Consider the following 24,703-nt stretch of genomic DNA (forward strand, 5'->3'; position numbering starts at 1 on the left):
AGGGTCAGTATAAAGCTGGTTTTGCTAAGAAGCTGGTCCAGAAAACAACAACTATTCGTGTTCCTGCTGCACCTCCTGAAGAAGTGAGTATAACGTTTTATTAACCTTTTACGATACATATTAATCTTTGCAAATCGCTTGCACGCTTCACGATGAATGCAGCTAATGTTTACACTCAGGTAGGGCTGTCGCGGTTAAGGAATTTCCCTTGCGGTAATTGTGAGTTGCTCAATAGCGCGATATGCGGTTTTACCGCCATTTATTTATTTATATTTATTTGTTGCTATATAAATACGTGTTATGATGTGGTCAGCATACAAAAAAACAATGTAACCAATGTAACCGAAATTAAACAGCGTCTCCGCGCATTGAAAGGCTGTCACTCAGCGCGCAGTTGTTATGCCAACGGACTGTCTCTGAGTGAGTCATTAAACCGTTCATTCAACGAAAACGTTCAAAAAAGCTAATCCCTAAATGATACATGTAATGAAACAAGGTGCTAATTATTGTTTAACTTTGAGCTCCACTTTTCAAGGCTCAGCTGGGCAGCAATGCTTCACTTTTGGGCAAAGCTGAAGCAATGCTTCACTTAATAGGGACCAATGGCATTGATTCAATGCGTGACTCGCTGCTTTCCCCCCACGGCTTCCTCACGCTGTGTAATGCTGACCAGCGCTGACGCCATTCATGGTAAATACCCTTACACGTTAAAAGAATAATAGCCTACGACAAATATTTTTCGTTCCTTGGAAACGGCAACCTTTTCACGAATATACATGACTTGACTTCAAAAACAGACGCAGGTAATCTCACGCGCTCAGTCGATCACATTCACTGTCTGTTTAGGCTTAAGTCCAAATCCACGAATCCTCTGTACAAATCACCATGATAAGCAGTCTTGTTATCATTATTAACTTATTTAACATTCAATACACATGGTACGAACCACGAAAGGTGGCCTTATGAAAAAAGAAAACGCGGTTCGCGGTTGCTGCGGTTACTTGCATTCCTCTGCGGTTGGCCTGTCAGTAGCGCGGTACTGCAATATTGCGGTTATCGCGACAGCCCTACACTCAGGGTACATTACGGCATGTAACGTTGCGACGTTCTCAATATAATTCATAATCCCACGTTTATAATGAACAACGAGTTATGGTTGTTGTGTTATTAAAAACTGTGTACGCAGGTGTTACAGTTAACGTGCTAACACTAAGTAAAACATAAAACATTTTCGTACTGCACTTAACATAAACAGACAACAAATTCTTAGGTATCCTTCAACTACTGCTAAAATCATTACTGACATGACAGGACATGTTTCAGTCACGATAGTTGTACCGAACACTGAGATAACGTTACGCATCACTGACAAGCCTACATTTACCAAAAAAAAGTTTTTCAACATAAATCAGTCTATGAACTAACCTATACAGTAAACACATAGCGTTTGTATCCCACTACTCTACCCTGACAGTACATACAAAAATAGATCAAAGTGACTTTACGCTAACCAACCATTCAGAAACGTCCTGTTCTAGCCTTAATGGTCAAAGTTCTTCGGGGCCGCCATCTTGTTCCGGGTCCGACTCCGGTTCAAATTGGTATGGCAACACTACAGATGTGTCCTCAGAGACTCCCGCTGCCATTCTTTCCCATTATATACCATCAACTGTTGTCAAGGCAACACTCCACGTGCGGTATTGTCAAAAACGCCCCAAAGAACAGAGGGGCGGAGTCAGCAAGCTCATTGTCATTTAAAGGCATATACACTGAAATGGAGTGCTGAAAACAGAGATGTTTTTTGAGCAGGTCAAATTAGTGTTTTCTTAAAATACTAATGAGAATTTTTAATAAAAGTATATTACAAAGGTTTCATTTAGACCCTAAAGATTCATATTAACTTGTAAAAAAATGGCATTATGTGACCCCTTTAAGTTGGGTGCGTAGGAGAGGTTATTATTTTAAACATCTATACATGTTGGGAGAACATCTGTCCGGTGCATTATTTGCATATGACATTTCAAATGAGAATTATGAAGAAACATTACCTAAGATCCGAATCCTAAGAACTTGTTATTAAAGGATGTTGTTAAATGTTGGTGGAAATCAAGTTTTTAATGTTGTTTATATGTCTATGTGGTGTTTTTAATGTGGTTCAAGACAAACCATTTGCAAATTCATAAGTCAACACCAGAACTGAAATGGTGAATGGAACATGGTTTGTATAACATTAGCAACACATTATTAGCTGTATAATAACATAGTCAGGTAAAATACTAATCATATCAATTACTGTAATGTGTCCGACATTGTAGAGACAAATACATAAAATGCATTATCTTTCTGATATATCGACTTGCAGACGACCCTGTGTAATTAGCTCTTCCTCTTCTTCTTTTGAAACAGTTTCTGGTTCAAACATACAGCATATAGCTGAATTAAACCAATATTTCCACTTGCCATTGTGCAGCGCTTACTAGAGTTACTCAATCACAGCAGTCCGAGCTGGGGACTAGGACCCCGTGGCGGGGACTCACTTACATATTCATGGCTGTGTATGCTTGTTAATGTCAAATGCGTTAATTGTTCCTCACTTAGAATCGCATGTTTCAGAGAAGGTCTTTAATGCTGAGCATGCTGGGACACAAGGACTTTGCTCTGACTGCTAAATGTTGTCGTGTCTGGACGCAGAGCCAAGGTTAAATAGGGTAAACAGCAGATCTGTGAGCTCAAGCCTATCAAGATTATTGGATTCTATTTTCAGTCAGGCTATAGCTAGGGGCGTGAACCTACTAGCACTGCTCTCACGGTTCGGTTCGATTACCATTATCATGTCATCGATTCAGTTCAATTCAATATCATGATGCATTGACAATGCACTGCAATCCTCAATTTTAAATTGTACTGCACGTGTATTCAATTTTGTAAATACATACAAACAGTCAGATATATCAACTGAACCTTTAATTTTACCAGCTCAAAGAAAACACGCTTCTTGAATTTATCAAACCAAACTCAAGTCTGGGTCACCGTGATTTTGCCAAGTAAGACATGTTCCTGGATCAACATATTTGGTTTCACTTTATTTTGTATGGTCCCTTTAACACATTCTGTTGTCTATAAGTAACATTGCACCTACATGTCTACTAACTCTCATTAGAGTGTTAGTAGAGTATTAGTAGACTGGTAGGGTGAGAATAAGTTAACATGTAGTTGCAAAGTTACTTATAGTTAACAGAATGCTCAAAAGGGACCATCAAAATAAAGTATTACCACATATTTTGTTCGAGTATTCGAGTGTTTTTTCTTATCAGTGAAACCATCCCTACACCCAAAGAGCACCGAGATACTGAAGTTGCACCCTGTGCAGCACTTCTTGAATTCCTTGTATTTATGTACCTGATTATTCATATCAAAAAATAAATATAGCCAGATAACCTGGCTTCTCTTGAGACTCTCCTGCTTAACACCAGTTAATGATATGCTAAAGCCCCCCCCCCCACTCGTGATCTGATTGGTTACAAGGTTTGTGACGTCAGAAACACCAGCTATTTCAAACCGTGTTTTTAAGACTGTCTTTTTTTCACTGCAGTTTTAAGGAGAAAATACTCAGCAATGGTGTTGACTTATGAATTTGCAATTTGTTTGTCTAAATAATATTAAAAACACCGCATAGACATATAAACAACATTAAAAACCTGATTTTCACCACAGAGAGACTTGTTCGCACGATCGAGGTTGTTCGCACGATCATTGCACGGTCAGAACAGATCAGAAACTGCAGCATCAATTTTATGTCGCGTTTATTATTGATATCATGATGGTTTTTTTTTTTCAGTTTTTCATAGTTACTGTATAGGTCTGTCTTTAACGGTTTAGAAGTTTTCATAAATTAAATTTCCCTATGGAGAAAATGAAACGCTGTAAAAATAGTTTCAGGTATGACTTTTTTCCCCATTTGTTTTAGTTAAGTTTGTTTTGTATAAAATACAAATTTTCTGTGATTTTTGGTGATCGAGATCTGGCAGCAACAGCACTTTTTTCCACCGATTCACGGACAGCTTTCCCTGCACATCAAAACCCTCCCTCTTTATGTTACACCTTAAATGACTAGGGATTAATTAGAGTCCACAAACGCATTCTCTGAAATGGCTTGAGTACGCAGAGAAATTGTAGCTAATATGAACTGCACGCCCTGCTATATATACTGTGTATATATATAAATACTCGTGCACAATCAGAGTTCCTGAGTATGTGTTGAGTTTAATTTGAACCAGCAGGCCTGAAAAGGGACGGTTCTGTCATCATTTACTCACCCTCAATTCTGTGGAACAGAAAATGTTTATTATTGATTAATATATAACTAAATCAATGTATAAAAAGGTTTCAGGTCAAAGGCTACACACATACCTTTTTTATATTTCCAGCAATTAACTAGATTTGATTAACATAACAGAATATGTTCTCAGCACAGTATGTGATAATATAGTCCAGTCAGTGGTTCAGATCATTAAATCTGCTTATAAACTGGGAGAATGGGGAATGAATCGCTGAAAATCACCGTAGAGAAAGACTCTCATCTGCACAATTTTAGATTCATGCTATCAGTCTAGAACTGATAAAACAATACAGCATCTAGTGAGAGAGGCTCTATTAGAAACTTTAGAGAATTATGGAAAAGCAGAGGACATAATCAAATATTATCATAAGGGATTTACTATCACAGTATAGTTGCCAAGGTCATACAATCCAATTAGGAACATGTAGAAAATATATGCGTTTCTTTTGTTCAGAACTGGATTTTAGCTCTAAATGTTTTTGAGGTAACAATAAGGGTGACAACTTAATATTGTATGTTAGAAGCACAATGCTCATGTTTACGTTGTGTTCAAGCACTAGAAACAAACTCCAGAGTTGCTGGTCATGTGACAACTTGATATTTTTGTTCAAAGAAAAAATGCATATCAGAACCAGGATGAAGCATTTCCCTCTTTCTGCAACTCTATAAGTAGCACTGCAAATGACAAACGTTTTATTGAATTACTGTGTTTTGAGAGACAGTCGACCAAAATGCACATTTTCAATATGCTTTATTGTGTGGCACTTTAGCGTGTTATTGATTGCATAAGAGTTGACGTCCTGGCCTTAAAGACAATTTTATAGATAATGTATTGTGGTGAGACTAAGGGTGGTGCATCCTGAACACACCCATGTTAATAGCGTTAGTGATGATAACTGCAAACTAGATATGCGCGGATGAGCTCCAACGGCACCCAAATCCGCAGCCAAAAACAAATCATCCCCCCACCCGCACTAATACTTTTCTCTGATTTAGATATCCAGACCCGACCCGACCCGCACCCGATGGTCAAATTGTAAACATTCTTATGTGTTAAGCGTTATGATAAATGGATGATCACCTTCAACAGTGGACTCGTAAGTACATGTGAACACACATAATTAGTGCAGGTGTCTGGCAGGGAAGATGACACTTAATCTAGAACGTTTTATACATGCTTTCTATGTAATCTCATATTAATTGATAGATTATATGAAAAAAAATAGATAACTTAAGGCTACTGTAGGCCATCTTTCCCAAATAAGGCAGACCAACACACATTAGATCAGCTTAATGGGATGGGATCAAGTTACACTTAGGCATACTTGGAAATTGTAGCCTCTTAATACACTGACTACATTCAATAATTAGCAGCAAAATGTAAAACTTGTTACACCAAAACTGGCTACTGCCACAAAGGAAAATAGGACAAAACTATGGCAAGTTTTTTTTCTGTTATTACTATGAACGTCTGAGTATTTCCAACTATGACAAAAAATATAAAATATTTTAGATTACTATAAGCCGTCCTTCAAATAAGGCATAAGAAAAGCATAATGAACTATTTAAAACAAAGAGGTAGTTGGCCTAAGACTGAAAGGCATGGGAAGACTAATGATAAGTGATAGCATAGGCGTAATTTGCGGGTGGGACGGGTGGGACGTGTCCCCACCTTTTTTTGCTGAGGTCAATATTGTCCTTACCACTTTTTTAAACATATCGCGGCACAAATGTACCAATACAACTAAATAAAACATCTCCAGTTACTAACTAGCCGAGCATTCATTTTGGTCATTTGTTAAATAAGAGGCGATCTAGCGCTGAAATGTGTTTTTTTATTTTTTTATTTCATCAAGTGATGAAAGTGCTCGTTGCCGCTGCGATCAGTGGCGCGGATACTGTGTTCTCTTGTGGCTCGCGCACAGTCTTCACTCGGACGCGCGCTTCAATCCGTTGTGGAGACTCTCTATTCGTTACGGTGAAATTAAAAAAACAAAATATACACAAACGTGTCCCTGCCTGATATACAACAACTGATAAACATAATTGGTTTTGATGAGAAGAAAAAACCCTATACGAGTGCGGATTAGAACCCAGGACCTCTGACACGCTAGGCAAAAGTTCTGCCACTAGACCATTGTGTGCTCGTGCGCCGCGCATGCAGGTGGAAAAAAGTCGCGCGAGTAATTTACGTCATGTGATCGGCTTTTTTGATCGGCGCTTTTGGGGTTCACCGATCAAGCTATTTTTAGCCAATATCGACTGATCATGATCGGCTGCCGATCAATCGGAGCATCACTAATCAAAATACACTGAGGAATGCTGCTTGATTGGTCTTTTGGTTTAACACACACACACACACACACACAATGAACCGTGTTCGAGGTACCAGTTTTGTGGCTGTCATAAACATAGAGAGCTTCACAGCCATACCAGCACTTGATTCATCCTCGTTAACCACTTCGCTAAAACGCTCCTACACGGTACCTTTCTTTCCTTCCGTTTGTTTGGTTTTGAATTTAATTCTCCTTTTTTAATTCTCTCTCGGACCTGTTTTGCCTCCATTTCTGCTTTAAAAAGCGGACCCCACGCAGCTCGCGTATCTTAATTACCCCTTTTCCACCAAAAAAGAACGGGTTCGGAACTGGTGCTGGTTCAAAGTTGGTTCGGAGTTGGTTCAACTTGCGAACCTCCTCAGAACCTGTTTGTTTTTCCACTTCTAGAGCGCCCAGCGAACGACGTCGTTACGTCACTGTGTACGTCGCTTTACGTCTCAGCTAGAAACGCTTGCAAGTACAACATTACTTTGGGATTATCTCTAACTCGTGGACCAAGAAGGCTTTAAAAACAATTGAAATATGTAAGTCTTTTAATCTTTTCCTTTGATATGTAATCTTTTCTGATTAGTTATGTACACTGTCTTGTCTTTTTTTCTCTCCGTTTATTTGTTCTATTTTGTGACTGTTTTCTTCTTTGCTTACATAATGTTTTCAATAAAATTTTTTTAAAAAAAGCTAGAAACGCTTGCGCCAACTTCAAGCATAACAATTACAATGGCGGACTACATCGTGTTTCTGCAAATGTTTCTCCTGGCTTTGCGGTCAGAAAAGATGTTTAGGACACATCTAAACCCGCCCCCAGCCCCCGACGTAAGCATGACGTGGTAAAAGAACGGTTCTCTGGTTCTAGTCCAGCAAAGAGTTGGTGCCGCTTTGGAACCAGTTTTCCTGGCCGAGAACCGGTTCTTTGGCTGTCGAAACACAAAGAACTGGTTCGCGCGCAGGCACCGGCTCCGAACCGGCTCTCAAAACGCTTTGGTGGAAAAGGGGTAAATGAGAGTGCAAATTAGTCTGCCTGGCGGAAAAAATATGTTTTATGAACATGCTCATATTTGAGAGAATGTATTTAATATTTATTAAGTAACTAATTACTAGTTACTAATTATTTATCATATCCACCCGCGACCCACCCACATTTCATCAGAATGTTATTTGTATAAATAACGTTATTTTAATGTAATTTTGTTCTGGCTGTCCATTCAATGTATTGCTGTTTGGAGATCCTGAATATGAAGTAAATCTGAATTGAGGTAACAGACATGATTCAGAGAAATTCATATAACTGTTTTAATGGTAGTCTTTTTTAAATTTAAATTTTTTTTTTTTTTTTTAATTTAATTAATTTTTATTATGAATTACCCATAAACCTATCATAGATGCGATACTATAATATAATGTAATGGAGAGTACTACAGATTTTTATCATCATAAATTAGGTATCAATGGAACGCTCTAAGCACTCTTGTTATTATTGTTATTATTATTATTGTAACAAGGTTTGATGTTGTGGGAAGAAGGAGGCGGGAACTGGCGAAAAATCAAATAATTTTAATAACAAAATATCTAACACCTGAGATCCTCAATAACAATAAATCTCCACTGTCGTCGCTCCTCCTTTTATGCTTCCGCTCCTCCGTGAGAGATACGAGACCGGTGCGTCGCGCAGGAGTCACTCATCAGTAATCACGCCACCGGCCCCGTGCCGCTCTCTCACGGCCCTGTGCCCCGTCCTGCTCGCCACAATTATTATTATTATTACTACCAACAACCTTAGGTATGTATTTCAAAGCATACGTGAATTATTTACATCCCTTCAAGGTCAGATCTATGCTCAAAATATCGGTGACGGTTTACAGGTTAATAATTTACTCTCAGACATTAATGGGAAACTTTAACTCTTATATAATAGACTCTTCAGAAAGTGATATTTTATTATCTGTGATAACAGTTATTGTAAAATTTGTGGGATGTATTTTATTAAATCATAATAATTTTTTATCATAATTAAACCAAATCAAAAAAGATGTAATATCATTGGTTATGTGGTCAAGTCAAGTGGCTTTATTTTCATTAAATATTTTCATTTATTTTCAAGGAAATGCAACAGCAGCTTGTGTTTCCGTGTTTTCTTTGGCAAATTGATTACAAATTGTGTAACCACAGTTTTTTTTTGTATTTTTATTTCTGATTATCTTTAACTCTGACTCCATAGATATACAGTGCTGGTCAGAATTATTTGCCCCCTTGGTAAATATGATTAAAGATGGGTGTAAAAAAATAATTTGCATTGTTTGTCCTTTTTATATTTTGATCACATATTGAAATAAATGTTTTTTCTCCTAAACACATTGGGAACAATTATTTGCCCCCTTTTATAAAATACTTTTTGCAACCTCCTTTTGCCAAGATAACAGCTCTGAGTCTTCTCCAATAATGTTTGATGAGTTTGGAGAACAACTGACAAGAGATCAGAGATCATTCCTCCATATAAAATCTCTCCAGGTCCTTCAGATTCCCAGATCCTGTTCTTCTTCTTCTCTTCAGTTCAGCCCATTCATTCTATAGGGTTCAGGTCAGGGACTGGAATGGCCATTGCAAGTGCTTGGTTTTGTGCTCAGTGACTCATTTTTGTTTTGGTTTTGATGTTTGTTTTTGTATCACTGTCCTGTTGGATGATCCAAACATGGGCCATTATAAGATTTATAACATTACATTATAAGCAGAGGCAGTCAGGCTTAGATTTTTTATCCGCTGGTATTTGATTGAATCCATGATGCCATGGATCTGAACATGATGTCCAGGACCTCTGGCAAGGTGATCCCACCCAGCCTCCCTCTCCCACCTCTACTACAGATCTCAGCCAGTCCCTCAGCCCTGCCTTTGTCGGTTTCCCGAAGTCCTCTGACTTCCTATGTGTCAAGCCTAAGGCCGTACCCCCACCAACTTCGCCTAAGCTTGAGGATTCCTCGTCTCCACCTCTGGCGGCCGATCCCTTCAATCCGCTTCGGCCCATCTACCTGTCGGCGCTGCCTTGGCTCCTCCCTCCAGGCTCCCTTGTACCCCCGGCTCCACCTGAGATCCTTGTCCCTCCAGCTCCACCAGGCTCCCTCGTCCCCCCGGCTCCTCCTGAGATCCTCGGCCTTGCAGCTTCACCAGGCTCCCTCGCCCCCCCGGCTCCACCTCAGATCCTTGTCCCTCCGGCTCCACCAGGCTCCCTCGCCCCCCCGGCTCCACCTGAGATCCTTGTCCCTCCGGCTCCACCAGGCTCCCTCGTCCCCCCGGCTCCACCTGAGATCCTCGGCCATGCAGGTTCACCAGGCTCCCACGTCCCCCGGCTTCACCTGAGATCCTTGTCCCTCCGGCTCCACCCGGCTCCCTCGCCCCCCCCGGCTCCACCTGAGATCCTTGTCCCTCCGGCTCCACCAGGCTCCCTCGTCCCCCCGGCTCCACCTGAGATCCTCGTCCCTCCGGCTCCACCTGGCTCCCTCGTCCCCCCGGCTCCACCTGAGATCCTCGGCCATGCAGGTTCACCAGGCTCCCTCGTCCCCCCGGCTCCACCTGAGATCCTTGTCCCTCCGGCTCCACCCGGCTCCCTCGCCCCCCCCGGCTCCACCTGAGATCCTTGTCCCTCCGGCTCCACCAGGCTCCCTCGTCCCCCCGGCTCCACCTGAGATCCTCGTCCCTCCGGCTCCACCTGGCTCCCTCGTCCCCCCGGCTCCACCTGAGATCCTCGGCCATGCAGGTTCACCAGGCTCCCTCGTCCCCCCGGCTCCACCTGAGATCCTTGTCCCTCCGGCTCCACCAGGCTCCCTCGCCCCCCCGGCTCCACCTGAGATCCTTGTCCCTCCGGCTCCACCAGGCTCCCTCGTCCCCCCGGCTCCACCTGAGATCCTCGGCCATGCAGGTTCACCAGGCTCCCTCGTCCCCCTGGCTCCACCTGAGATCCTTGTCCCTCCGGCTCCACCCGGCTCCCTCGCCCCCCCGGCTCCACCTGAGATCCTCATCCCTCCGGCTCCACCTGGCTCCCTCGTCCCCCCGGCTCCACCTGAGATCCTCGGCCATGCAGGTTCACCAGGCTCCCTCGTCCCCCCGGCTCCACCTGAGATCCTTGTCCCTCCGGCTCCACCAGGCTCCCTCGCCCCCCCGGCTCCACCAGGCTCCCTCGCCCCCCCGGCTCCACCTGAGATCCTTGTCCCTCCGGCTCCACCAGGCTCCCTCGTCCCCCCGGCTCCACCTGAGATCCTCGGCCATGCAGGTTCACCAGGCTCCCTCGTCCCCCCGGCTCCACCTGAGATCCTTGTCCCTCCGGCTCCACCCGGCTCCCTCGCCCCCCCGGCTCCACCTGAGATCCTTGTCCCTCCGGCTCCACCAGGCTCCCTCGTCCCCCCGGCTCCAGCAGAGATCCTCGTCCCTCCGGCTCCACCTGGCTCCCTCGTCCCTCCGGCTCCACCTTGGTCAGCCGCCACCATGCCTGCGCTGCGGACTTACAAGCAGCACTCTGACTCTCTTCCCATTTGGCTCCAGCGACCTCTGTCGCACCGGCTCCGACTCAGTCCTCGGATGCTCTGGTTACACCTCGAGCGCTCGTTGCCGCACCCTCGCCTTGGTCTCCGAAGCCAATGGTGTTATTCAGGCCCATCAGCTCTTGGGGTGGGAATCTCTAGGCACCTCACGATTCGATTCGATTACGATTCAGAGGGCTGCGATTTGATGCTAAAGCGATTATCGATTAACAGAATCTTTTTGTGTGTGTGTTTGTGTGTGAATATAAATACTTTGCTTTAAAAGTACAAAGTAATGACCCATAAAGAATTAAAGTACAATATATTTTATTAACATTGCAATGAACAAACAGGAAAATAAATGTGTGCCTGAACTAGCAGCATACTTGTAGTAAATTAATAATATAACAACAACAGGTGTTCTGACGATTCATGCTACCCATCGAGATGTGCTACTTACTGGTGCATGTGCAGACTCATTTTTCTTCTGCTTACCACGCCCATAAATCTATCCATCCTTGCTGTGGAGACTTGTAGGAAACTTTGACAGGTCAAGGATGAATATTTGATGATAATTTTTACTTTTCACACCGTTTTAAAAATAAAAACAGTACATTATACTGTACTCTTAACTTCAAATTTTATTATAATTTTATTTCATATAATAATGTCATTTTTACTTGTTATATCAAATGTGATAATTGCTAGTTCATTTAAAATATCAAAATAAGGCAGCAGAAATCGTCTGAACACCGGTACAGCCCAGAGCCATAGAGAGAAACGGCTTTGGTACAGCCGAGTGTTTTTCCTCCTCTGGGTGGAAACGTGTCATATGGCTTCTCATATTTGTCGTGTTGCCGAAATATTTTAGTTTTATTCTACAAAGCTTACAACTAGTGTGGCTCTTTTCCAGCTCCTTTCCCCCTTCAACTTCATAGAAGCCAGAATATTTCCACACGTCAGCTTTTAACGAGTAGGGTGTTTGGATTTCGCGCTCAGCCATCACGTCTCTGTTAAGTGCACACGCCACAGACAGACGGTCTGGGCACTGCACTTCCGCGCTTCAGAGTTCCGTCTTTTGCGTTCCGTCAATATTACGTCATTATAAATAAGCCATATATCAAAAAAAATTGTTTTTTTTTTAATCGATTTTTGACATTTGTGAATCGATTCAGAATCGTCCACGTCTGCATCGCGATGCATCTAAGAATCGATTTTTTCCCCCACCCCTAATCAGCTCTCAGTCTGCGCCCTGGGATCCCTTAACATCGGCTCCGTCTCCATCGGCCGTCTCACGGATGTCCCTTGGCTCCTCCCTCCATCGACTCTGCCATGGGCTGTCGTCCTAACTGAGTCTGCAAAATATGGCCACTCCTCCCATGACCACCTTGGATGCTCCCACCATCTGCTCCTTTGTGGGTTCTCTGCCACTCTATTTGCCTGTTATTTCCAGCCCTCCACCTGCTCCTCTTCACTACTCCTTCGCCTACTGCTCGTCCTCCAAAGCCACCTCCCTCCCTCATCTCCTGTTGGTCTGTTTTGGTTTCGGTGCGAGGTCGCATCTTCTGAGAAGGGGCGTTATGTCACAGACACTCATACTTAGTTTTGTTTTTACCAGTTTCCTGTTAGTTTTCAGTTCAGCTGTGTGTGATTAATTACCCACATTTGCCTTGCTATTTAAGTTGTTGTGTTTGTATCACTCATTTTCCAGTCACGTTTCCGCATAGCGGTTGGTTTTGTTTGCTCATCTTGTTTTGTATTGCCTGCTGAGTGGATTTTTAAAGAAGTTATACCTGATCTTCATTTTCATTGTGTGTTCCATGCAACTGTTGGTGACAATATTAAACTAAAAAAAGTCAATCACTTGCAAATAGAGCTGTACGATTATCCGTTAAAAGATCGCAATCTCGATTCAACCATGCAATCTTAATCCTGCATTTCTACGATTCTGCCAATGATATTCAACGAGATAACACGCCAGGGGTGGAACGGATCACACTAGATTTGTTTCTGCGGTTCGGCACGCATGTGATTCGTGGATTAACTGCTAAATATAACCTTCAGTGAAAATGTCTCATTTGAACGTGTATTGCCTTGCCACATTCAAACAATTTTAATCGCAGAAGAAGAGGCGAAAACCGGGACTCGTGCGTTATCTATGCGCACAGCCCCCAGCCACACACACTCGAAACGCACGTGTCAGACAGCGTTCGAATACATAATTGATTCCGCTTTCGCGTTTCTTTGCCTTTGAACGGACACATAAACACAAAATTGTCAGAATACCCATCTAAATGGCCGTCTCAAAAAGTATTCTCTCGTTTATGTCATAAGTGAACAGTTGAGAAAGAAATGGATGTTTGTCTTTTTTTTCGGCCCGTGCAGTCGGTCTTAAAGTGACAGCACACACTTAATAATATATATATATATATATATATACACATGTACATATATATATATATATATATACTGTTTTCTGTGTCTGTCACGGGTGGTGTATGGCAGGAAGCACGAGGAGTTTTTAATGTAACTATCGCAAAACTTCAAGTGAGTTTTAGGTAATAAATGAAAAGTAAAGTTATTGCAAAACTTATCTCAATTAAAAACTTATCTAAAACTACAGTATGAGATGGTTAAAAACAAAACTGCTAAATCACAAAGTACCAGTGGCTAGACGAAACAAACGTCTATAAAAGCAACACTATTCAACGCAACACCATACCCAAAAATGTTGATAGCTATTGTTTCTTGCTAAGAATTTTTAATAGGTCTAGCCTGGCATAATCCCTTTAAATGTTGTCAATGTTTAATTGTCATTTTTATTTATTTAAATATTACATTCTTTTTGTTTACTGCATTTGTTTAAATTTGACTGAAGCAAAGAGTATTATGTCTTATTTTGTTTCTATCTTGTTTGGTAACCTAATGTTCAGGGTTTGTAGATCTTTAAAATACTAAAGCTTTTCAGAATCGTGAGAGAATCATGATCTTTATTCCAAGCAAAAAAAAAACAAAAAAAAACGTGATTCTCATTTTAGCCAGAATCGTGCAGCTTTACTTGCAAATATTTATCTGGTTTAAATCTTTGTTCATATCCTTATTCAGTGAACTTTATATTTAAAAAAGGAAACAGGAAACCAAATTTGGGTGTGTAGGTTTTCATGCATCTGCATGTGTGTGCTCATCTCTCTCCTATAGTCTGTTGAATGGCTTTATAATCTGGTTTAATCCAGAATCCTGTGCTCGATCTACAGGGTTAACACCACCGTCACACAGGTGTCTGTTACATTGATGATTTCTTCAAGCTCCCTTCAGTTCACCTCCAACACAGATAAACAAACACACTTTTTAGGGTGGAAGCATCAGTTATAGAAAGAGTGAGTAAAGTAAAATGTTCACAACAGACAGAAGACATGCTTGATAGGACACCAGTTTGTCTTCTTTGGCTTTTTGCCTTTTTCTCTGTGGTGGCAGGAAAGAGATTGATACAGTATTGTGTCTACACCGTGCGTTTGTGTTGTTTCATCAGGAGAACAGTATGGACCATTCAGAAATCAGAGGGCTAAGGCATATGTGACGATGACCTTAAAATCAGCCAAAAGTAAGTACATGTGAACACACATAATTAGTGCAGGTGTCTGGCAGGGAAGATGACACTTAATCTAGAACGTTTTATACATACTTTCTATGTAATCTCATATTAATTGATGGATTATATGGAAAAAAATAACTTTTATAATTTTTTATGCCAAAAGAGCTACAGATAGCTTAAAAATGGACCACAAGCAAAAAATTAGGAGCACATTTTAATGTGCCTCAATATAATACGCAAAAGTAGTCACAAGAAAACATAGTGTGAGTCTAGTCTGTTTTTATGGCCCTACATTTTCAAATAAACACTCAAAACATTTTAAATATGAGGGAAAATCAATAATAATTCGTTACATTTCTAGAGCGCTTTTCTGGGTACTCAAAGCACTTTACATGGAAGGGGGAATCCCCTCAACCACCACCGATGTGCAGCATCACCTGGATGATGCGACGACAGCCATATTGCGCCAGAACGCTCACCACACACCAGCTGAACCATCAAAACACTGAACTTGGTTAAGGTCTTTATCTGACTAAATTAATTTGTATAATAAAATATATAATAATTAATAAATAATACTATGTTCAAATGGTGTTTATGTTAATGCAATGAAACATGCCAAATTGTGCTGACATTATTTTTGGCCAGACGGCCATACAAAGAAATTATGAACACATAACACAAAAACACGAGAGAACCAATGGAATATTAATATCGGATTATGTTGTAGTAAATGCATGCTTTTTCCTGTGAGCTTATTGTTTTTCTATGTATTTTATTTTTTTGCATAGTAAAATAAAACCTGTAGCTGCAGTTTGCCTTTATTGTCAAATAATACCTTACCCAAGATTAGTGTTTTGTTCTTCCCTCATATTTAAAATATAAAAAAATATATAAAAAAAAAAATATATATATATATATATTCCTCATATTTTGATCATTTAATTGTAGGGTTGTTAAAAACAAATATCCCCACTGGACATCACTTTTGGCCACTACTGTACCATGGAAATGCTATTAAATGCCGGGTTTGGCAGTTTATAACTAAACAAATCTTACAATATATGTATTTTAATTCATTGGCTTTATCTCTCTCTCTCGTTCTATTCTAGCATGGTTTTTTAGACTTCTCCCGGTTGTGCTGTTCTTCATCTGTTACTATTGCTCCCAATTCTACTTTGAGAGGTTAGTACTGTCACCTGCTCTACATATCAAATGCATTGTTTTCTTTGGTTGTTATTATGGTACAGAAGGCTTTTTTATTTTTAGATTTTTTATTTTCTCAGGCTGAAACGTGCAGAAGCTTTTAAGGTGTACGTATGCTAACTTTAACTACTGAAACTATCTTTCTCTCTTATATTTAAGCTATGGAGGCAGCGGAAAGTCCCCTGACAGTACTGTCTCAGGATGTCTCAACTATCGCTTGCACAGGAAGTGGGAGAGTCTAAAATATAAGTATGTGAACTGTGAATTGTGTTGTGGAAACTAACTTGAAACTAGTTTACCAAGCACAAAACTAACTTTCTTTCTTTCTTTCTTTCTTTCTTTCTTTCTTTCTTTCTTTCTTTCTTTCTTTCTTTCTTTCTTTCTTTCTTTGTCAAAAAGTCTATGACTGTAAGCGTTACTTGCAAATCATACGTTAAAAAACAACAAAAAAACACTTTTTATATACAGTATATATATATATATATATATATATATATATATGAGGAAAACAGCTTATAAATCTAGAATATATATATATTATATACAATGTTTGACCATTTTATCAGATGGCAGTAATCTGGACCAAATACCCAATAAAATCATATTGTTTCAACTTATAGAAGTGTATATTTTTACTGTAGAGAAGCTGAAATTTATAAATGTATTGTTACTACTTTTGGAAATTTTTTGTTATTTAATTTATTTAGAAGTAATAAAAAGTTACACTGTCAAAAAGGACAGTGTAAATCACAACTCTCCCAGGTTGTCTGTCAACAGCCAAGGTGTGACCCTTTTTCACTTAGGAGGCTTAGGAAAAGCTTATGAGGGTTAAGTAGTATTTGAAAAGAATTATTACAAAGTTTGTTTTCTCTATTGTAGCATCATCAGGGTTGTTAGTTTACACAGCTGGCCATTCCCTATCTGATCTGAGCATGTAGAGCTTTTTCATTCTCCAAATAAAGTTTAAACTTTTGCATTTAGTTGTTTGTTTATTCATTCACCAGAACAATAGTGATTTTGCTGCAAACATTGTAGTCTTCTTTAACAGCATACTCAACATGGTTAATGTCAGGTATATTTAAGGATTTTCCAATTAACCCTGATTCATGTTGCTGTCAGATCTCGTGGTTTAAATCCATGTTTCATTGAATTAAATTAAATCCAGTTTGATTGGCTGCTAGTGGCCTTGTTTTTTGAAGTAGTAGCGGATATGTCAGGACGTCCACCAAAGAAGATGCACACCAATTTTCAACTTCATGAGTCATAGATTGGTGTATGGAGTTTTTTTACAGGTGTATTTGTAGCTTTTTATAATTTTTGCCATACAGTACTCCTATCTCGTCTAACAGCTATCACTGCTACTCTCTTTCAGTGGCTAACTTCACATCTCTTGGACAGGCAACAATTTATTAGCATTAATAAACACAAATCTTGCTCTGTCACTGTTTTCCGTGGTATACCTCAAGGATCCGTTCTTGGTTCACTTCTATTTCCAATGCTTCCTCTTGGTCAGATCATCCAGCATCATGGTCTTAATTTCCATCGTTACTCTGATGATACACAAATCTGATGAAACACAACCTTTCAGCCCAATACTGTTTTTAAGCGATTAAGGGCTTAAGTGGGTAGGCCACCAAACTAAGAGTTACAATAGTCCAGATCGTTACTCTGACGATACACAAATCTATCTTACCTTTGTAAGGCCTGGTTGGATCAGGCCAATGAGGGTTTTCTGATCAGCGGGTGAAGGTCTCTGCGTGTTACAAGCCTTTCCTTTTCCGCAACATTCAAGATTAAATTAAGTACATTTTTTCATATGTATTGACTCGTTATTTCATCCGAATCCATAAATGAAAAGGGTTTTAATGATATCTGGGTATCATTAAAAGTGAGCGAATGTTTGATTATTCTTATTCTCCTTGAGTTTTCCGCAGGTCTCAAAACACAATCTTGCCATTTTTTATTCATCAAACAGAGGTAATTGGCTAATATCTTAAGAGGTCGGATTCATCCTTACTCGATCAAAAGATATTTTATTAGCCCCCATGGAATTGCATACACTTGAACTTAATTTAATCGTTTTACTTTAGTAGAGGTTTTGGCCCTATTATAGGTATGAGTCGACCAACTATACTTCCCTTATAATAGTTTGGATTGGTCAAGCCCCTGATTTCTCACGTACGCTTATCTAAAGTAACATTAAATTAAGACAGAGGTAAAACAGACGCACCCAGATTTAGGTTAGTCAAGCAGCGCGTTTGCTGCCCTAAACCATAATAAACTCGTCTCTGCATAGAACCAAGTACACTTGAAATTGGTGTCAAATATTAGTCGTCACTAATCTGACGCAGAATTGCGGGAATATATACGAATCCGATAATCTACTTGGAAAAACAATCTCAGAGTCAGTCAAAAAAAAAATCAAATGTTTACAATTTATTGACCAGGTAATAGAGCAATAATTCAAAATCCAATTCATACAATAAAATCATCGGTCAATGAAATACCATAACAACAATTCGGGAAGTGAAGAAATATTTACCTGGCAATGAAATACTACACACAGCGATCGCTTGGGAAATCTAGTTACAGATTCCAAGAACCTCTTAGTCCATTTTCCTTATAAACCCTGATAATTCAATTTGCTTACCAAATGGTGGTGTCTGTCATTATAATTCGATTTTGGTCCCCTAGTGAGGGGATCTTAGGGAGGGAACACCTTTAAGGGACATATCACTTTTCTCATATTTTGTAACTTATTTTAGCTTTTCATTATGGTTGGGAGAGTGAGACCATTTTACCAGGCGCACTGAGACACTTTAAATGATACCAAAGATGTATAGTCACTTTTGTAACTTGTCAAAATGGGATGCGAGGTGTGAGTTGCACTGTGTGCTGCGTCTCAGGCCACGTCCACACGAAGCTGGTGCGTTCCCTATCCGATTTTTTTTTTCCTCGTTCTAAAAAAAAACTCCGTAAACACGGCGTCGTCTCAAGAAATATCTGCGTCCACACGAAACCACTGAAACCGACTAAAAATGGTGTAGTATATATGCCAGACCAGTATGGGGTGCTGTAACTGTGCCACAGAGATACACTATACACGGAGAAGAAGACTTTGAGTATGCGCATAACCTTGCGCGCTGTATACGAACCAAGAATGCCCTTCAATATACGGACTGAGTTCCTCGCTCAGGGCGACGAGAGATGCTTTGGACATGCGGAAATTCTCCCTCCATTCATCTTCCACAACAACGCCATTGACAAAGTTGTCCCACCAACTGCCTGTTCTACCTGGTCTTATCCAAAATTTTCTCCTGGTTGCTCTCCTGGTTGTCTTTCGCGGTGGATCTAAGAGCATGTGGCGTATGGTGTTGTCCATTATCGCTTGTTGCTCACCACAGTTGCATAGAAGCAATAGATTTTGCTGTAATAAAGCTAGTAGGCTTAGTAGCTTCTGCAGCACGAGCACAATCATGTAGTCCGCCATTATTGTTGTTGCTGTTACGTGTGACGCAGCCGACACGTGATGTGATGACATCATCAAAAAACTGTTTAAAAAAGTAGCGGTTTCACTCTCCCAAAACGCCGGATCCGTGTGGACGAAACGCCAATACGATAAAAAATGTATACGTATACAGCGAAACGCGTCTTCGTGTGGACGGGCCCTCAGATGTTGCTGTTACATAATTATGCAACGGAGGGTTCAAATGTTAATTATCAGGAGAGCCTTTTGTTCTCTCGAGGGGTAGCCAGACGTTCTGGCACCCGCCTTACACCTTTCAGCCCAATACTGTTTTCCTCCCTCTTTCATCACTTCCTTTCTACAAAAAGTTGGGTCAAAACTTCTTAAAACTGAATACTGACAATACAGAAATCCTGTTAGTAGGTCCTGAATCCCTTGTCTTGTCCCAACATCACTTCTCCATTCACATTGACAGAGTTATAGTTCATCCATCACCCACTATAAAGATTATTGGGGTACTATTTGATTCGAAATTATGCTTTGAAACCCATATCAGACGTCTTGTTAAATCCTGTTTTTTCCCACATTGTCTTTATACTACCTTTGTCAAATCTCAAAGATGCCGAAACTGTTGTCCATGGTTTTATAACCTTGCTCTGGACTATTGTAACTCTAAGTTTGGTGGCCTACCCACTTAAGCCCTTAATCGCTTAAAAAAAAAACAGTATTGGGCTGAAAGGTTGTGTATCATCGGATTTGTGTATCATCAAACGATGGAAATTAAGACCATGACGCTGGATGATCTGACCAAGAGGAAGCATTGGAAATAGAAGTGAACCAAGAACGGATCCTTGAGGTATACCACAGAAAACAGTGACAGAGCAAGATTTGTGTTTATTAATGCTAATACACCCTTATGTTCATGCCTGTACTATTTAGATTGAGTTCTGAGAATTTGCTTGTATTACTCAAGTTTAAACTATCTACTGTTGATGGTAGGGCATTCAGCACTTCAGCTGCCCCAAAACATCCGCGTTGCTCCTCACTCCAGACCTTTAAGACTGAACTCAAAACTAACTTATTTACAGCATGTTTGGTTAAAACATTTTTTACTTTCATGATCAGATCCTTACTTATGTTGGCTATTGTCATGCTTGTTATATGACTGCCTATTCACTTTGTTGTTCCCTGATTGTACATCTGCATTATTTAAGTTATTTGTCAACTTTATGTGAAGTGTCCTTCTTGAAAGGCGCTATATAAATAAAACATATTATTATAGCTCTTTTGTTTACACACACAGAATATTGATTTCCGGGTGAAAAGGGATGCTTTTGCCTAACAGCAGCTCTTAAAAATCATCGGGATTTCTCTTGCAGTTTTACTCAGTGGTGCAGCCAGAGAATAACAGGGCACTTAATGGAAAAAGGACACTCATGGGCAGTGGGAGGGTGTAGACGACTGGCAGAATTGTAAAACCAACACATCAATGTGTAATGATTGGGCTGGGCTCCACTGCACTGTTATTACAGACTAGCTTGGTTTAAACCAACATGTCAATCTCAAGCTTTTGAGCTTTACACATGGACAACACAGCAGTGTAGCCAAACTAGTGTCCTGTGTAATAAGGATCTGTGTTGTTTGTAAATGGACAAACAGTCTTTTCACAATGTAACTTCACCTACATTTCATTTTTTGTTTGACAGCGGTTTGTTCTGCAAATAATTGTCATGTAAATGCCAACTCTAACTCAAAGGCTAGTTTCATACGTTGCATTTTATGCATCCTAAATTAATTGTAAAAAACATAGGATACATTGTTAAAAGTTAAATAATATGTGAGCTGCAGAGAAAACTAATTCACCAGTGCTTCCCCTGAGTTTTTCTTATGAGTTTTAAAATTTTTTTTTTTCAATTTATGATTAAAATAAGGTGTGTGATAAACATATCTTGACCATACTTGGACGTTTTGTTATATGTAAACTGCACTCCCTCACACCCCAAACGTTCTTATCTAGTTACTAGTTTATAGTTTATTTTTAGTTTAAAATACTAGTTATTACTAGTTTTTAAAAATACACATAAAAGCTTAAAAACTCTCTCTTTTTTTCACATAGGTGTGTGCAATTTAAGCTGTAGTAGAGCAAAACGTCCAAGTATTGTCAAGTAATGTTTACTACCGACCTTGTTTTACTCATAAATTGAAAAAAAACATTATTAAAAGTCATAGGAAATCATTAATAAAAGCATTAATAAACACAAATCTGGCTCTGTCACTGTTTCCCGTGGTATAAGGGATCAAGGTCCATTCTTGGTTCTCTTCTATTTCTAATCTATATGCTTCCACTTGGTCAGATCATCCAGCGTCATGGTCTTAATTTCCATCGTTACTCTGATGATACACAACTCTATCGTACCTTTCAGCCCAATACTGTTTTTCCTCCCCCTTCCATCACTTCCTTAAAACTTAATTAGGTAGGGAGGAAATTGTTGGTCAGGCTTGAAATTATGCCAAAACTGAGAAACAAAGCATTATACGTAGTTTTATTTTTGAGTCTGTTTTTGTTTTACCGAAACAGCATGAGCCGAAAGACTGAGCTCTTTCTGAAGCTTGAGGATTTCTTCTGGAGGGAACATCTGTCAGCTGAAGCCCTGCCCTATGGTGTTAAAGGCAGCGGTATGTACAGCTTCTGTTGGTCCTCTCTTATAATCTGTCCTTTAATACAATGGTTAAATCTAGTGCAACGTCATTAAGCAAATGCTTATGTTACATGATCACTTAAATCTGGATGCTGAAACCTTACATACCCTTGAAACCTTTCAGTCAACCTAATATAAAAAAGTTTGTTTGTTTTTCTGCGGTCAGCATGCTTTTAATGCATGCGATACATTCATGTTGATGCATTCATAATGGTGCACTTTGTTCAAAGACTATCTTCTTTCTAACTGCAGAGCTCCTGCTTCTGAAGGTCTTGGCAGTGATTTCCAGCTACACAATGCCAGCAAACATTGAGAGGTAAAGTACGGCTGAGCAGCTTTCACAAGTATTTACATAAACCATTCCTCAGATTCACTCATTTGCTTCAGTTCCTTATGACTGTGCTGTGGTGTGGCATGAATCACAGCACGTATTACAAATAAATTACCATAGCGTTCTTGCTCATGTTTCAAAATTAACTTGGTCACCATATGATAACCACTAAAAAGACGTAGTGACTCTTTGACGGTTTAGTAAATGGAGAAGTAAAACCCTTCAGTTCACACTGAACTGTTTTAGGTCTGATTTTCACTCGCCGACAGGTTTTGGGAGATCACCAACAAATGCCAGAAATCATAGGCAAATCAGTTCACATGAGTGACAATCACGCAGTGTGAATTATCAAAGACACGATCTGAGAGAATTGCAGACGAGTTGCTGAAGCTCGTGAGATATTTGACATGCTTAATATCTGGACTTGTCGGCAATTCAAAATCCTGCTGTACGAATGTGTTCTGACTGAAAACTACATCGACAATGACCTACAGCCAATGAGAGAGCAAGATACAGGACCACGGGATGTTCGGGGAGGAGTTATAGACCACAATATCAGTATTTTAATAGATATATTTACAATCATATCAAACAGAAACAAAGCACAAACATTTGCTTGACCAGCAGCAACAGCAGCACATTGCAAAATTATTTATTTAGCCCTAACTCTCTTTACCGAACACACAATTCTTGCTGCCGTTTTTTCTCCCCAAACATATATCTTCCTGCATAATCTGTTTTTCTTGTTCTCCTTTTCGCTGCAAATCAGCGCACAGTCAATTTGGATCGCAAGCTTCTTGCAGGCTATAATTTTTAATAACAATTTCAGTCTTGCGCGAGAACTCTTGCGCGGTCTCACACACGCGTGATCTTGCGTAATTTTCTTATCACTTCTCGCGTGTGTTTGGTTGTGAAACGTAGTTTGAGAACCAGACAGAAATTGTCGGCGATTCTTTCTTTTGTAAAGTCATGCAGTGTGAAACCTCCTGTCGCCGATCCATCGTGGAGTGTACACACACCAGCAACTGAATGTTACCCCAGATAGTCGTGCAGTGTGAAAAGAACAGTGACCCGACTACTTTTGAACATCGTGCAGTGTGAACTCGGCATTAGCGGCAGCCAATTTTAGACTAAACATCCAATATATTATATGTACAATCCTGTTAGATATTTGTATTTTATCCCGCAGATTTTGTGATCACACCAAAAGTGCGCACACATAAATCCGCCTCTAAGTATTAACTTGAGTTCGTTTTCACGGCTTATTGCACTTAAACAGTCAAATGCACACAAAATAATGTCAAAATGCTGGTCTTGGCGAGTAGAGAACAGTAGGTGCGTTCTGATTGACAGGGTCCCTACGCAGTGTTCACTGCTCCCTACTCCCTCAGCACAGGATCTGTGTTAAAGTGGACTTCACTGACAATAATTGCTCATTTGGAAGAAAGGTAACGACGGGTTGCGCAGATTACGATAGTACATAAATGTTGTAATTTTACTTTCAGATTTCAAATCATATAATATATATATTTATATATATATACAAAAACATTTTGTATCTAATAAATATAATTAAAACATGTTTATTAAATAGACTACTTGTATATTTAATTTACTATTGCAGCTATTAATTGACTATTAACAGATTTTAAGCTGTACTGTAACTGTCATTCAATATGAAAACACATTTTGATGTGTAAATGAGTTCGTAATCAATGGTCTTAATAGTTGTAGCAGTCTCATCTCGTGCACTTTCTTTCCCGTGCACAGCTGCATAGTAAACATTCCTGAGGTAAATAAAGTAAAATAAAAAAAAGGGAGTGCGCCTCAGCTGCTTTTCAACACTTTTACTTTGTTTACATAACTATTCATACAATAGAATATGCAAATGTAACATTCATCCATTAACCATTGTAACATGCATCCATGTAACAGTTCATTAATATTCTAGTTTGTATAAAAACAACAATTTTTTTATGAATACTCAAATGCATTTGCAGAGCCGTTTAAAAACTCTTCCAACGGCTCTGCTCTATAGTTAGTTCAGACTGGTGACGCGATGCATAATGACAGTTCCTGTGAAGTGATGTATCGATGTTCCCTTATTCCCTACGCCGCTTGCAGTGCCCTTTGAACTGAACATGTTTGCTCCCTTCGGATTGAAGTTTCACTTAAGATGGCGGAATACCCTGTGAAGTCCACTTCGCAGTCCACTCACGGTCGAATCGA

General features: G+C 39.9%; 1 protein-coding gene across 6 annotated transcripts in view; it reads left to right on the forward strand.

Moving 5' to 3' along the window:
• The window catches only part of LOC143754088 (CMP-N-acetylneuraminate-beta-galactosamide-alpha-2,3-sialyltransferase 4-like), a 54,370-nt gene that overhangs the window by 13,356 nt on the left and 16,311 nt on the right, over positions 1–24,703 (forward strand). For 5 of the 6 annotated variants that reach the window (XM_077246999.1, XM_077247001.1, XM_077246998.1 and 2 more), the window contains exons 2-6: positions 14,710–14,781; positions 15,885–15,957; positions 16,138–16,227; positions 22,023–22,120; positions 22,396–22,459. In XM_077246999.1, the coding sequence (XP_077103114.1) occupies positions 14,760–14,781; positions 15,885–15,957; positions 16,138–16,227; positions 22,023–22,120; positions 22,396–22,459 (347 nt within the window). In that variant the 5' untranslated portion in view covers positions 14,710–14,759. Of the gene's footprint in view, positions 1–14,709; positions 14,782–15,153; positions 15,293–15,884; positions 15,958–16,137; positions 16,228–22,022; positions 22,121–22,395; positions 22,460–24,703 lie in introns of those variants that run through there. The other variant, XM_077247003.1, reaches the window with a different exon arrangement.

This window comes from Siphateles boraxobius, unplaced genomic scaffold (assembly GCF_051911475.1).
Source record: "Siphateles boraxobius isolate OS27281-9 unplaced genomic scaffold, OSU_SipBor_1 294, whole genome shotgun sequence".
Classification (NCBI taxonomy): domain Eukaryota; kingdom Metazoa; phylum Chordata; class Actinopteri; order Cypriniformes; family Leuciscidae; genus Siphateles; species Siphateles boraxobius.